Genomic DNA, 15,685 nt, shown 5'->3' on the forward strand with positions numbered 1-15,685 from the left:
TACACAAACATTAAAATGTGAGTACACAAATATATATATACACGTGAGCCTTTCACACTGTTACGATGGCCCAAAACAACCCACACAGGAGTAATGCACAAAGAAATAAAAATAACATAAAACAAAGTCTGTGAAGAATAGCTTTTTCTCCCCCAAATTACACCTGAAACCTTCAACTCCTGGCAGCTAAATGTCATGTAGCTGCAGGCAATATGAGTAATTAGAGAGCAAGAGTACAGTTCCCGTGGCACACACAAAAAACTTGCTGTTTTATATCACTGGTGCACACTTTCTGCAAAAAAAAAGGGACCGTCATTAAAATCTGGGTTTGTACTGTTCCACACAAAACTGGACTATTTCAGGAATTTCCCTTTAGTTAGTGCATTCAGCCTGTGTCAGTCAGCTGCTGTTCCTTTGAAAATTGTAGAAGAAATACACAAGATCAAAAATACACATTCATTATTTACTGTTTCTATTCTATTTTTACCCACTTGATTACACCACAGCAGCTGTGGAGGTCAATTGTACCACTGCTGAGGTTTTTCTCCCAAAAGCGATGGTTGTATTTTTTTAGCGTTGTGGTTTTCCATACAATATGTTGTCCAGGTCAAGCATGAGAGTCCCTGCTTATGGTGATTAAATGGGGGATTTCTTTCAAATGTTAAATAGACACGCTGTCAGTGTGAACAGCATCATTTGGCATGCAGCAGGAAACAGGCATGAAATGTGTCACAGAATATGCGCATTACACATGTATGTTATACAATAACGATAAAGGTGAAATCTTTAAAGAATTTTGCTGCCAAAGTGTAAAAGAATATTTCAAAAGCTTTAAATGTTTCTCTTAGAATGACTTCTGTTCAATGATGGAAACAGGAAATTCACTCCCAAGGCTACAATGTTTCACCGAATTAGAGATTAACTCTTGGAACTGATCCAGATTCACGCCTATAACGAAGAATGGAGATGTTTCAGAATGTGATGCTCATACATCAGATATGTTCACATATACTTATGAAACTGGAGGCTTTGCCTTTATTTTCTAAAGGAACTGTCATAAACTAATAGTCTTATTTTTGTGCATCTCTGGACTCAATTCATGCATGATGTTGAGGTATGCAGGTGTCATACCATAGCAAAGTATTATACAGATCTTTGGTTAAAAATGTAGCTTACTTCAAGTTACTGTAATCTAATCCATTTATAATCATAATCAGGTTTGTGGGCTTGGTTCTATTTCTCATGATAAGAGAGTTTCTTTAAAAATGAATAGCTTCAAATAGCAATCAAAGTTGTTATCAGTATCTTTTTTTGGAATCACCTTTTTCGTGGTAAAATGCTATTTTATTCCTGTCAAAATGTGTGTAACCTTTGGCATTGCCATATTCATAGATTCAGCTAAAGTAATGGGAACAAATTATGTTTTTTTGTGACGGGCTGCTAAAAACATAGTGCCTAAAGATACAAATTAAATTGGTTCTTTGCTCAGTTGTCAGTTATGTGTAGAGAAAATAGAGCTTCATTTCTTGAGTTTGGCACGTTTTTATGCTTGAGTGATTCACTGGTCAGTGTTAAGTGCTCAAACACATCCCTCTGAAAATGGTCTGGCACCGGACTGGACTGGAGTGAAAAAGCAGCCAGTGACCAAAGAAAACCTTGGAAAGAGCTTTAGAAAGGCTAGAGACTGACAGAAAATAATTTAGAAATAAACTGATGTATTTGTTGATTGATATTATGGATTTGTATTGACATTGACATTGAAGAAATGTCAACGCCTGTCATGTTTTATTTTCTGTGTATTCTGCTTGGATCTCTTTTGGTTTTGTTAGTTTTTTGTGGAGGATCCTGGAGGACCTGTGGATGACATCCTGCCAACTGTGAATCTAACCAATAACAGCCAGCTGGACTACATGGTGGACAACACAGGCAAAAACAAGTTTTACCTGCCAGTAAGTACAGCAGTGAGAGGTCAGCAACATGACCTGCAGAGAAAGTACTGCGGCCATCTAAAATGACATCTAAACAAGAAAAATGAGACATCTGTGTCTCTGTGTTGTGTTGTGTTGTGTTGTGTTCGTGTCCAGCTCTGTATCTTTTCTTGGACTCTAGTAGAACAGGTGAGCCTTGGTGCAGCCCCTCAGTTCATTGTCTATCAGAAACGAGCTGTTTTAGCTGTGCTCCCTTTAAGGCAGCATTTGGGCCTCACAAAACTAAAAGTATCCCACATTTTTATCAAAGTATGCAATATAACTTATCAGTCACACACCGCAGCACATGCCATATTGGGTCATCTGTTGTTGATATTCCTTTACTCTCTTTCAGTACTTTATCTACTGCTGTATACTGGGCTTGGTGTCATGCTCCGTGTTCTTGAGGATCAACTACGAGCTGAAGATGGTGGTGATGCTGGTCGCCGTGGTAATCTACAACATCATCATCCTGCAGACACATGCAACTCTACTGGATGGATTTAACAAAGCCTTATACCGCACAGATAAACCAGACAGGTACCTGCATGCACTCGTTCTCCCTTCTTCCTCCACACATCCTTTCTGCTTCATTATTTAGGAAATGATGAAATCATTCTTAGGCCAACTTTAGGTTAATATTATCTGTTTGAAACCCTCCATCACGCTGACCCTGCAGCCTGCTCACATCAGTAGAAAAGAGCTTATTAAAATGACTAATGAGACTGGACCACGGGGGAAGACTGATGCTGAGGCAGCGATATCCCATGTGACTGTCGATCAAGTGTAAACCCTGGAGATGGGGATGATGAATGGCAGCAGTTTGTGTTGATGGAGCTCAATTCACTTTTGACTGACAGCTAGAGTCTCACTGCTGACAAAATCCCATTATGCAAAAAGTTTCCAGGGCACCTAGAGAGACTGCGGAAAGAAAAAGTTTTTTTCTCAAGCTCATATTTCTCCTTTTGTTTGTCTTCTTCACCTCAGCTGTTATTAGCATGAAGACAATACTGCTTTTGCCAGAGCACGGAGGCAAGTAAATAATAATAGCAATGAAGTGGAAAAACAAAAAAGAAACAGACCAGGGCTGACAAATAATAATTTCCACTTTAGTATCTTGAAGGAGAACTTTAGTTGTACTGTCTGTGTTATAACAGGCACAGGATTACATATCCACAGTCTGTTGAGCTAGAAGCTACAGCTACTAATCATTGAAGTAAGTTGATAAATTTATAGTTGATGTATTAAAAATATAGAGGAGTGGGTGCAGGCTTTCTGCCGTTTTTAAATACAGTGGCCAGGAAGGATATCTCCCTTCTGACCAAATAGATTTTAATTATATGACTACACATCAGCCACATACAAAGTACGTTAGGAGAAGAGTGGGGAGGAGAAGGGAAGTTTTAGGCCTTGGCATGCTGTGGAGGCACATTTCAATTCATGCCTGCCCTTTTAAACTGCAAACATGAAATATTATACCTATATTTTATCATCGGAGAAAGGTTCCCCTTTACCAAAAAATGGAAAATGTAAAAGAAAGAGACAAGCAGTATTGATAAAATGTCATCTTGTTCCTAACCTCAAGCCTGACCTCCTGAACCAAAGTCAAGGCTCTAACACATGAACATTTGCATAAACATGCTCATTTATTCCTCAAATTGTCACAGTTACCTATTGTCAACAGATTAGACATCCATGCATCCTTCTATCCATCCATTCTCTACTGCTTATCCTTGTCAGGATCGCAGGAGGGTGGAGCCTATCCCAGCTGTTTTAGGGCGAGAGACAGATTAGACATGTGACCCTCATATCTCTGGACAGTTGACGATGAGCTGGCTAGATAGCAAAAGCTGCTTTTCAGATAAGATTTTGCCAGCTAATGTTGGACTTGAAAGTCCCTTAAATCACACTTTCCCTCTGATAAACTGCCTGCTTACATTCTTACATCATATGAGAGTTTATTCATGAAGCATCAGAGTCCAACAGTGTCCCACAGACTTATTTAAGTTAAATGTAAGTTAATGCTGGCTAGATCAGTGCCTAACAGCAGCTAAGAGAGGCTAACAGCAGCTAACAAAAGCAAAAACAGCAGAAGTTATGAATAGAAAAGATATCCTCAACAACTCAGTCAAAAGTGAGCTTCACTGACTCATCAACTCGTTCGTTTCAGAGTCCCTTCACAAAGTTTTACAGCTTCCTCCAGAATATAAAAAGTGGATGTTTCTCACCCAACACTGACAGCTGAGGTAAACAGCTGACTCAATAGGGAAAAACTTAGAGGTCAAGAGTCACTTTGCTGTCTGAGTACACTTCCTACAGATGAACCACAGCCAGGGGTCCAAATATAAAACATTGCATAATGTTTTCTGGACCCCATAGCCATGACTGCTATGGGTTTCAGTCGAACCTTAATGTTTTTTCTCTCTTTTGGCTAACTAAAATGTGTTTGTCCTTTAGCATCTACCATTACTAGGATTATGAACTTAAATTAGGAGGGGCAGTAAAACCAGAATTAGGCTGACCACAATCTACTGGTGAAAATTTACACAAGGTTCAAATGGGATAATAAGGGAAGTTTTCAAAAAATGAATAGATACAAAAGAGAAGAATCTAGCAGTGCTTGTTCATAGTTATGCCAATTTATAAAAACTGTGGACACTGATTTTTTTGGGGCTAATTGTTTCCCAAATTCTTTTCTGTTTCTTCAAAACTAGACAGAGTCTTAAAAAAATAAAACTCAATCGAATTACTGTTTCTTAACTAAAACAAAAAGCTTATCAACTCAAGTAATATCAAGTATTCTAGAGACAAAGGTAAGACCATCTTACTGACAGCTGAAGCTTAGCCCCAAACTGAGTGATGCAGGACAATTATCTTAAGACAAGCAGCAAAAAGAAAAGAATCACAGTGCTGCGATGGCCCAATCAGTCCAGACCTCAACCTGACTGAAGTAGTAAATAGTAAGATCTTAAGAGAGCTGTGCATAAACGAATGCCTGCAGATTTTAATGAAATGAAGCAACACTGTAAAGAAGAGTGGACTAAAATCCCACCACATCGATGTGAGAGAAGCCGTACAGCAAACAGTTACAAAGAAAAGGCCAAACCTAGCAGTCAGTCAGTCAGTCCTCTCTCAGACATACAGTCCTTGACAGCATCTGAATGTGTCAGCTTCGTGACTTAAGCACCCTGTGCACTTTTCTGTGAAAGATCTGCAAATGTCTGATCAGCTTTTATTATTTCCAGTAAGATTTGCACATTCATCTAACAACTAGGCAGCTGCAGCAGCACCTTAGCACCCAGCGACACACAAACACACTCACTTTGCCACTTTACTTAGTGACAATAGCAGAGAAAACTACACGCTGAAAAGTGTGGTTACACGTAACTAGAGCTGATGCTGAGAATACTCATTTCCACAAGTGCGAGAAGTGTTTTCTCTCTCTCTGTCTCTGCTGTTGGTACGGTTGAATGAAGCTGTGAGGAACATTAACATACAGATGCATGTTGTATCATAGACACAGATGAAGCAATGTCACAAACCCTGTGTCTAGGCCAATATTTCCAAAGGTATTCACTCACCACCCATCTAAATCACTTCTATGGCCACAATTATATAAAATCAAGAAAAAGAAAACTGCTCCTGGAAACATCTGTGAAAGAATGTGTTGCCAGTGTGGTACATTGATAGGTTGCCACCTAAGCAGTCGTGAAATTTCCGCACTACTAAGTATTCCACAGTCAACTGTTAGTGGGATTATAACAAAGTGGAAGTGAGTGGGAACAACAGTAACTCAGCTATGAAGTGATATGCCACGTAAAATCAGATTCGGGTCAATAGATGCTGAGGTGCATAGTCCAGAGAAGTCCCCAACTTTCTGCAGAGCCAATTGCTACAGACCTCCAAATAGGCTTCAGATTTGATCAAGAACAGTGCATAGACAGTTTCAAGGAATAGGCTTCCATGGCCGAGCAGCTGCATCCAAGCCTTACATCTCCAAGTGCAATGCAAAGTGTCGGATGCAGTGGTGTAAAGCACACTGCCACGGGGCTCTAGAGCAGTAAAGACATGTTCTCCAGATTGATGAATCACACTTCTTCATCTGGATATCCAGTGGGTTTGGCGGTTGCCAGGAAAACAGCATAAAGCGTAAAGTTTGCTGGAAAAGGGATTATGGTGGGGGTTTGTTTTACAGGAGTTGGACTGGGACCCTTAGTTCTATGAAAGACACTCTTGAAACGGTTTGGAGCTGGCCGCTTCCTGTTACAACACAACAGGGATGAGCGAGTTTGTTGTGGATGTACTTGACCGGCCTGCACAGAGCCCTGACCTCAACCTGACAGAACATCTTTGGGTAGAATTAGAGCAGAGTCTTTGAGCCAGGACCGAGGTCCAATATCAGCGTCCGACCTCACAAATGCACTTCAGGAAGTGGTCAAAAAATCCCATAAACACACTCCTAAAACCTTTAGGAAAGCATTCCGAAAAGAGTGGAAGCCATTATAGCTACAAGGGTGGGCTGACATCATCTTAAACTATGAATGAAGAATGGGATGTCATTCAAGTTCATATGAAGGCAGATAACTTAATACATTTGGCAATATACTGTTTATGTATATATGTTAAAACTTATTTATTTATGGCCTTAGTTTAAAAGGGGCTCAGTGATTTCTAAAATAACAGTCGGTATCCATACTTTTACCAAATGTTACTGAAGCAGGAGGAAAAATTGCATTTTATGGGCTTTCATGTGGATTCATGCATAAACCTGGTTTACCAGTAGCTGGTTCCAGCAGTAGGATGGAGTGTATGTGTGATGGAATAATGTAAACCACAGTTTGTGTGTGAGAGCATTAAGCTTTTGAATTTTCAGAATAAAATGCTGAATGTTGTTATAGCATTTTCCTCTCCTTACAGACCGGGAGTCCTGAAGGATCTAAAGACCATGGGTTCTGTATCTCTGTTCATCTTCTTCATTACGCTACTGGTCTTAGCCAGGCAGGTGAGCAGCTTCCTCAAAGTGGTCTCGTGTAATTTTTTCCCTTTGAACGCTACGATTCTTTTCAGGTCATTCAGCACAATCGCAGAATCAGCGACTGACTCAGTGGAGCAGAGATGTTTTTGGGAAATTTAGTCCCGGTTGATCTGGAACGACTTTTATGACTTTGTAGAAATTATTCTGGAACAGATGAAAGACAGTTAAACAGTGTTGGAGGACTTGGCTCATTATAAAGAAAGATCAAAAAAATCTTTGGAGCATTAGATCTGCTAGTTTGGCCCACTGCCTCCATCTCCTCTGTGCCCACCATCCTCACTTCATAAGACCCAAACTCATCTGACACACATTGGGTGTTTGTGTTTTATCTTTTTTTTTTGTGAGGTATACCATCCATCATCTCTGACCTCAAAGCTGATGTTCGGGACAGAAGGACAGCCACAAGAGCTTTAGTACCCAAACTGGGGCTCCTCTGAGAGGCACAGTTGGTCCAAACTAGCTCCCTGTGTTGTTCTCATTCTGGGTCACTCTCAGCAGAAAAGAGGGGGGACTTTGTTATGGAAACACAACTTTGCTGAGTGAAACTCTTTGTCACGTACAGATCATGAGGTAATTGGGTTTATTTTTTTCTAACAATGCTTTTGGGTTATTGAGAAATATCATTTCTAAAACAGGTCAAAAGGTCTTTCGAGTGGTATTGCCCACATTTTCCACTGGAGTTGGCTGTATATGCTTTAGGCTGCTATTAAGAAATTTGCCTTACAAATTCTTCATCTTTTTAGCTCTAATGAGGCTTTTCCCAGGCATTTAGTCAAAGAGAGGGGAAAGCAGGTTACCGTAAACAAGGCATCTGTAATTCATCCCTGAAGAACAGCTGCGCAATGGAGCAAAACTCATTTACAGGCTTTTTAGCTGGTTTCTAAACAGCATCTGATATGAGCTCTACTTCTTTCGGCCTACTTTTTCAGCCTAAAAGAGGTACTGGAATTTATTGTGCCACAAAACTGCACATACTCATACCGTGCATAGGCGCATATATACATGCGCACGAACAAGTGGTGTCACAGTTCTTCTCTTTTTCCTTTTATCACACGGCTCTTCTCACTCGCCATGACAAGTGGTTCAGACTTGCTGTCCTCAGAGGGCAAGAAGCTCCTCTGTATTTGCATTTCAGCCTCAGACTATCAACTCTATAGCGCAAGATCTCAGCGCAGAGCTGTATAGGCCCTCACTGTTAGTCTTCTAAATAGGCACCATACTTTAATCTCAGGGGAAACTTATTTAGTGCACACATACATCATCCAGACTACGAACCACACACATGAAGTACATCTCGAAGGACACTAAAAATGCTCCCACGCACACGCAAACACACACCGTAGGGGCCAGCCCACAAGAAGCCTGCAGCGTTCACATACATGAGAGCATAATGATGGTGCGTTCAGGGGATGCTGCCTGATGCACACACACACACACACTCCTGGGATGTTTTGACCTCCCTATATGAATCTTCCTGACATATTTAGACGGTTCAAAACTACCTCAAGCATGAATAAGCAAAGAGCAGAAAAAACAAAAAAAGCAGTGGCTATCTTTTATGCAAAACAGCCCTGTCTGTTCTCGATTTCCTTGAGCCATCATAGCGGAGCTTCACGCATTGTTTCATTGTTGTATTATTGGAACTTTAATTTTCTATGAATACCAAGCATGCCCTTTAGTTTCAGTCGGTTAGGTTGCTCGAGATAGCCTATGAAGTTTCCGTTCAGTGGCGATGATTAGAATGGGATATGGGCAGCCGGTCGCTGAGAAATGCTCCCATATCGTGGACGAATATATGGAAGATGTTTTTACAGCATCCTGTTGAACTAATTTAAAATTCGCTTTCTTCTCTGTGTATTAGTTGTTTTTTTCCCCTGTTTTTGGCTCAAGTTTCTACTGAGAGTGCTGGGTGTGAATGACGCTGGTGTCTCTTTACTCTGTGTCCTCCTGTAACAGAATGAATATTACTGTAGGTTAGACTTCCTGTGGAGGGATAAGTTCAAGAGGGAGTGTGAGGAGATCGAAACCATGGAGAACCTCAACCGGGTTCTGCTGGAGAACGTCCTACCAGCTCACGTGGCCGAACACTTCCTGGGACGAAACTGGAAAAATGAGGTAGAGTGTTGTATTGTTATGCATTCCTGTTCAAGTGTACCCATTTTTAGCACTAGTACTATAGAAGGTAAAGCCTTCCGCAGTTTTTTAGCAGATTTATGGACATTTAATTACAATAACCAGCAGTGAACCTAAAATTAGGATACACATTACTGTGTGCTGAGACTCGACTGAGTTATGACTCAATAAATGAGAATGAGCTTTAATGCACCCATCTTTTCACCTCGAGTAACATCCCTGTGTCATTTGTTTTCCCTTTTCAACTTTCCCGACCCTTTTTTTCAGGAGGTGAAAGGCTTTAATCAAAAAAGAAAAGAAAAGCAAAGAGTAAAGAATAGCACATTGTGAGTGTTATGTTCTGAAATCAGCAGTTTCCCCAGGAAATTACTGAATTGGGCCAAAAAACACTGGCTTCCCAGAAATATTAAGTACTGAAATGAGATTTAGTACTTATAAAAGAACCTGTTTCCCGCTGTTTTAAATCTTCTTGCTTAAGCTAATATAGTTGTTTTTATTTCATATATACCATGCAGAAAAATACAAAATATCAAACTAATTGTGTAAAGAGGTAGTTCAAGTCAGCCACAAAGCCGAGCTCAGCCGTTATCCCAGAAGATATGTTGATCCTGATGTCAGCCCCATCACCATAGATACAGCTGATACCCTTCTAAAGACCCAATGAGCAAATTTCACATAGGCCCCCGTCACACAGGCCTAGAGACCAGTCAGTGACTGTTTGGGAAACACTTGTTGCTAGGGAAAACTAAGTATTGCCCAGTCGGTTGGTGGGTAGTTGTGGAAGGTATCTGGCTGTCGCTATGTGAAACTGGCCATGGCTAATATATGGAAATGGGAACTGTTCACCTAAACCTTGCAGCAGTAAGATGCAACTTTTACTCTGAAGGTGAACATTCCTTGTTCCCATTTTGCATTCCACTTTTTTAAGTTTCAGTAGTTTTTTTGCAAACAAGTTGGCATCTTCCATACAAGCTAGAGGTGACAATGGCAATCTGCTGGCAACAGAAGTCATCGCAAGGAGGTTTTCAGTGCAGCACTACATTGTGACCGATTTCAACCTGTGACAGCCAGCAACCACTTGCCAACTGGTCAGGAAGGTTATATTTTCTCCCAGCAACCAGTGGTTGGTCTCTAATCCTCTGTGAATGAGGTCTACGCTGTCATAGTCTTCCCACCAATGCTGTGCACCTGCAAGCCACTTTGCAACCCACCTCCACCTGGGACAAACATAAAGCAGAGATGTGTTTCTGTTAGAGGAGTTAACCTGTGGAATAGTTATGACAGTGATTTAAAAAGGTGGAGTTCATGTTCCTTGTTTAAAAACAAGTTTAAAAATAAAGTATTAGAAAAATCTATAAATCAAGAATGAAAAGAGCAAAAATAATAATACTGGAACTCTTGATTGTTTTGCTTTGATGTAGTTACTTATCTAAGGTGGAAAGTTTTTGTTTGTTGTTTGTTTGTTTGTTTGTTTGTTTGTTTTTGCTTTGCTTTGTTTTAAGCTTTGCTTCGAGCCCTGTGTACAGGAGCTGCATGCTAAATGATCTTTTGTTAAAAGGGTTGGCGTAATAAGCATATGCTTCAGCCAATACCTTTGTCTACCCTTGTCTCGCGCTTTCTTGCTTTGTGGTAATCTTTATTCTGTATTCACTGAGATATTTGAATGCTAATCAATAAATCAAAAAAAATATCAAAAATAAAATAAATTACCTCCTAATGCTATATTTGACTTAATTAGGGTCATATCTGTCGTCACTAATGTTTCCTCTGTTTCGTGGTTGGCATCTTCATGATAATCTACTAGAATAGCACACACCACCAAGCATAAATCAGTGCAGATGGAAATAATCTTCTTTTGACTATCGTGGTACTGACTGAAAAATACATGATAAAAACTGCATATTTTATATGTGCTGTTAACACATATCCTTTATAATGATATTCCTTATCTGTCACATATTGTTCAAATCATTTTCTTTCCCAGTGGAGTTTAATAAACACATTCCCTTTTGATTTCTGTTATTTCACTCTTTCCACAGACGCTGTATTAGACGTGGCCTACTTGCTTAACATACTTTCCGTTCCCGTGCTTCACCTCAGTTGCTCTGCTCTTACTTCTGTCTGTCTTGTAATGAACGCTGTTACTATTTTGCTCCTGCAAACACCCAGAGTCCCCCCGCAGACATGATTAAAGCTTCTTCGTATTTATTTAAAGAGTCGGTGTCATTGTTCAGCACGAGCTATTCAGCTCATAGATTTCCTTCACCTGTGCCAGATCAATACAACCCATAGAGCCGTTATCTTCTTCTCGCTCGTTACCAGGACCTTTATCATCAGTCGTACGAGTCGGTGTGTGTGATGTTCGCCTCCATCCCAGACTTCAAAGAGTTTTATACTGAGTCTGATGTCAATAAGGAGGGACTGGAGTGTCTCCGTCTTCTCAACGAGATCATAGCAGACTTTGATGAGGTAAACTCCTCTCATATTGATAATCCTTGCTGTCTCAGTCACAATGGAAAAAGGAAAAAACGAAAAAGAAAAAAATAACCTTCCCCTGCTGCTTTTTTTTTGAGAAGCAATCACACTTGGTTATTATGCTCTAAAGTAGCAGGGAAAGCAGAAGAAAATGCCAGCGTTTGGCTGAAAGCCACCGCTATTTCCTGCTTCTTGTAGATGTAATATAATGGGCTCTTTTCCTCCTGCGCCCGCAGCTGCTGTCCAAGCCAAAATTCAGCGGAGTGGAGAAGATTAAGACCATCGGTTCTACCTACATGGCTGCGACTGGACTCAACGTGACGCCAGGACCAGAGTGTGCACAGGCAAGTTTCTACACACGTCTGCATTCACAAAGAGCCACACAGTGTTTACTGCTGCTCCAGACAATCTGCATATCATTCAAGCACCAGTGATTCATTACTGCACTTTGAATACATCAGTGTAAGCAAATTAGATCATCGTTCAGAAATGTGGCAGCACTGTGCTTTGTTTAAAAGAAAAAAAACCTTCCTGATTGGTGGAAATGTGCTTAATTGACATTTGCAAAGCCCCCACCAGCCACCCAAACCCCCAGTCACTGTTGCTGCACCTGCATCTTCTAGCAGAGCACATAATGTAGTCTGCAGGGATAAGAGCGCTCTGCACTCAGAATCCTTGGTAATTTTTATAACAATGCGTAGCTGATTTCACACAGGGGCAGACAGAAGCAGGCGTCTCTTTGATGGCTGATTTGCTGGACTGCTGCCGGCTGATTGTATCAGCTGTTGCCAACTTTGTCACTTTTTAATGTTTCCAGCTTGCTGATTTCAGATAAAGAAGCATGTAAAGCTAAAAAAAAAAAACCCACTTGATCGCACAATACTGTACATGACATCAGTAAATAACATGGGGGGATTAGCTTTGTTTTGAATCAAGTGTTTTTGTTCCAGTATTTTAAATGAAAATGGAATGAGAGCAATTTAGATCAGTCACAGCCCTGGCTAGATCATTTGTTCTGTGTAGAGAACCAGGATTTATCTTCTTTAAACGCTTTGCCTTACATCTGGGCATGAAAAGGTTTTGAGGATTTTAGCATTAACTCATTAAGCAGCAAGTTTGGGAAACTAGCTTACTCCTAACCCCTTTTTGTGGTGTTACAGAGACAAGAATTCCCCAGATACTAGGGATGTGCGTAGTTATTAAATTAAACAATTAAATTAAAAGCCTTAACCCTTGCGAGGCAGAAATATTACTCAGTTAAGCTATGCGACAACAAATAAGGGGAACATCTTGTAAGAGCATTGAGATTTGGAAGTATTTTCATGTAGGAAATGCTGGCTAGGTGTAATAAAATATAAATTTAACATTTTATTATGGCCCAACCGTAACCGTGTCATTATACAAGCAAATCCAGCCACGGCTTAGCAACCTGTTTCTGTTGCTATCCAGCTGTGCTGCTGTAAACTTCATCTCCAAAGCGTTTACTGCCCAGTGTAAAACCAAGCTACTATCACTTTAAAAACATAAACAGTCACAATCTCGCACTAGTGTCCCCTGTGACTGTTTTCTCTTCATTACCCTCAGGAACACGACAGACAGTACATGCACATTGGCACAATGGTGGAGTTTGCATTTGCTCTCGTTGGGAAGCTGGATGTCATCAACAAGCACTCTTTTAATGACTTCAGACTGCGGATCGGTGAGAGCTCTTCCTCGTAGCATGAACACGGCACAGATTTCACTTTACATAAAGGTGTGTAATCATTCTGAAATGTTAACTGCTTTGTCTATTTGTAAGGCATAAACCATGGGCCAGTGATTGCAGGAGTAATTGGGGCCCAGAAGCCTCAGTATGACATCTGGGGAAACAGTGTGAATGTGGCCAGTAGGATGGAAACCACTGGGTTGCTGGGAAAAATACAGGTGGGATGTCTTCCAAAGCACTCTTGTATTTCTTGCCAAATTTTATTGAATTTTTTTTTTTTTTTAATCACATCTCGTCCTTCTGTGCAGGTAACAGAGGAGACACGTGAAATCTTAACAAAATTAGGGTACATGTGTTCATGTCGCGGCATCATCAATGTGAAGGGTAAAGGAGAGCTGAAGACCTACTTTGTTCACACAGAGATGACCAGATCTCTGTCACAAGGGACCGTGATGCCTTGAGCACGCCACGCTAACCGAACAAATAGACTTGACGACACAATTGCGCACACAAAGTGGCCGTAGAAGTGATTTGTCATTCTCTGTTAAGTAAAACCCATTACCAGAAGCCAGCAGCACGACGAATAGATGATTGTAAAGAACCACTTTTGTCCTTAGCAGCACAGTGTAAGCTGGAGCCAAGGTGCACCGCCGCAGTCCTTCAAGGCTGCACTTAAGATGGTTTTCACATCTCAAGTGTAACAAGGACTTCACTCTGAGGGGTCACTTGACTGTCTAAAGGAGTGCCTGACTCAAAGGGAGGTTTGCTAAATTAGTGCAGCTCTCAAGGACCGCAGTCACCCGTCTGTACAATAGTAGCGGTGTGGAGCTAATTACCCATGCCAGTGTTGCTGTGCTTCAGAGCCTTACACTCGAGCAAACTGAGCCGCCTGCCGAGCTGTGGTTTTTTGTTTTTTGTTTTTTCCCTATCTACGCTTGGTTGGCAATGTGAGCCGGTTTGTTCCATTTTATTGCAAATGGATGTTACAATAGTTTATTGTCATTTAGAGCTATTGTTGCCAACAAAATGCCAGCGTGATGGTTAGTTTGCCAGAACCTGTGATTTGTATTTATAACTACAGAGCCGCGTTTGTGTCCCACTCAAGCAGGTGGGCTCAGGCGTGGACTCAAAAGTAGAGGTTTCTTTTTTATAATCCATCTGGAACCAAACCAACCGCATGTGTGTAAATGTCCACTGCCATTCTTTTGTTATTCATTAAACATTTGTATATAAGCTGACGTCCTTTGTCTGTCTTTGGTTTAGTGCTCTAAACAGAAGAGCATGATAAAAGATCTGTCACACTGTAAACACACGAAGTATTCACTGGAGTCAGTAGCTCATTAGTTTCATTAGCTTTAAAGTTGTGATGCTCATTTCCAGTTCTGTATCTTTAGTCTTACGCTGCTTGAATCACAGTTCAAAATAACCCTTAGAGTGTTTACCTGCTCAGAGCTATGGTGAAGCTCAGTATTTCACTCTGCCATCCACCTTCCTTTAAGCTAGCTTTCTCTTGATTGGCTGCCCCTCATAAACAGAAGGTTTCAACTTACATATATTAGGAACTTTTTACCTCTTTGACATGGCACAGAGCCAAGAGTCAAAACCCTGATAACCAACAGCTAATCTCAATGTCATTACAAGCTTGATAGTGATTATTTGAACATCTGTTCATGTTTATTTTGAGCATCTTTTACTATAAATATATGTACTATATATATACAGGTTCATAAAAAGGTAACCGTTCATATACTCTATATTCATTGCTCACGATTGCAAAGATTTTAAATCTTTTAGAAAATATCATTGTGGTTTATGGCTCCTGAGATTTAGAAATTCAATACACAATAGATGAAAATCAAAACTGCTTTACAATATAGAAATGACCAACTTCTGAAATATATATATATTTCTACACACAGTGCTTGGTTGAGGCTCGTTTATCATTAATTCCAGGATCAATGCAGCGCTCTTATGGCTTATGGCACAGCTAAAATGTTCTTGATCATAGCCTTCACCTCGTCTGTTTCCTGTCTTCCTTTTGTAGTAGTTTAATAATACACCACAGTGTGAGGTACAGATCAGGTGAGTTGACTGGTCAATCATGTACAGTAATAACATGGACAGTAAAACCATTCGGTAGTACTCTAAGTGCTGTGGGCAGGTGTGCTGAGTGCTGCTGGAAAAGCAAGTGAGCATGTCCATAAAGACTGTCAACAGATGAAAGCATGAAGTTCATTTTAATTCATTTCAATTTAATTGTATTTATACTGCATTAAATCACAACACTTGTATCAGCCTGTATTGCCAGGTTAAGACCCTAAAATAATAGTGAAAACCCCAACAATCAGACCACTCCCTATGAACAAGCAC

General features: G+C 40.5%; 2 protein-coding genes across 2 annotated transcripts in view; one reads left to right on the plus strand and one right to left on the minus strand.

The window, feature by feature from the left end:
• adcy2b (adenylate cyclase 2b (brain)) overlaps nucleotides 1-14,553 on the plus strand; it is a 77,482-nt gene extending 62,929 nt beyond the window's left edge. The window contains exons 18-26 of the mRNA XM_040020166.1: nucleotides 1,830-1,949; nucleotides 2,323-2,507; nucleotides 6,885-6,969; nucleotides 8,959-9,117; nucleotides 11,458-11,604; nucleotides 11,847-11,954; nucleotides 13,195-13,309; nucleotides 13,409-13,533; nucleotides 13,624-14,553. Of these exons, the coding sequence (XP_039876100.1) occupies nucleotides 1,830-1,949; nucleotides 2,323-2,507; nucleotides 6,885-6,969; nucleotides 8,959-9,117; nucleotides 11,458-11,604; nucleotides 11,847-11,954; nucleotides 13,195-13,309; nucleotides 13,409-13,533; nucleotides 13,624-13,776 (1,197 nt within the window). The 3' untranslated portion in view covers nucleotides 13,777-14,553. The remainder of the gene's footprint in view (nucleotides 1-1,829; nucleotides 1,950-2,322; nucleotides 2,508-6,884; nucleotides 6,970-8,958; nucleotides 9,118-11,457; nucleotides 11,605-11,846; nucleotides 11,955-13,194; nucleotides 13,310-13,408; nucleotides 13,534-13,623) is intronic.
• cunh5orf49 (chromosome unknown C5orf49 homolog) overlaps nucleotides 14,547-15,685 on the minus strand; it is a 6,027-nt gene continuing 4,888 nt past the window's right edge. Inside the window, exon 3 of the mRNA XM_040020768.1 lies at nucleotides 14,547-15,685. This exon is cut by the window's right edge and continues 1,266 nt beyond it. The gene's annotated coding sequence lies outside the window, so the exon portion shown is untranslated.

Source organism: Simochromis diagramma, unplaced genomic scaffold, assembly GCF_900408965.1.
Source record: "Simochromis diagramma unplaced genomic scaffold, fSimDia1.1 OVJJ01000753.1, whole genome shotgun sequence".
Lineage (NCBI taxonomy): Eukaryota > Metazoa > Chordata > Actinopteri > Cichliformes > Cichlidae > Simochromis > Simochromis diagramma.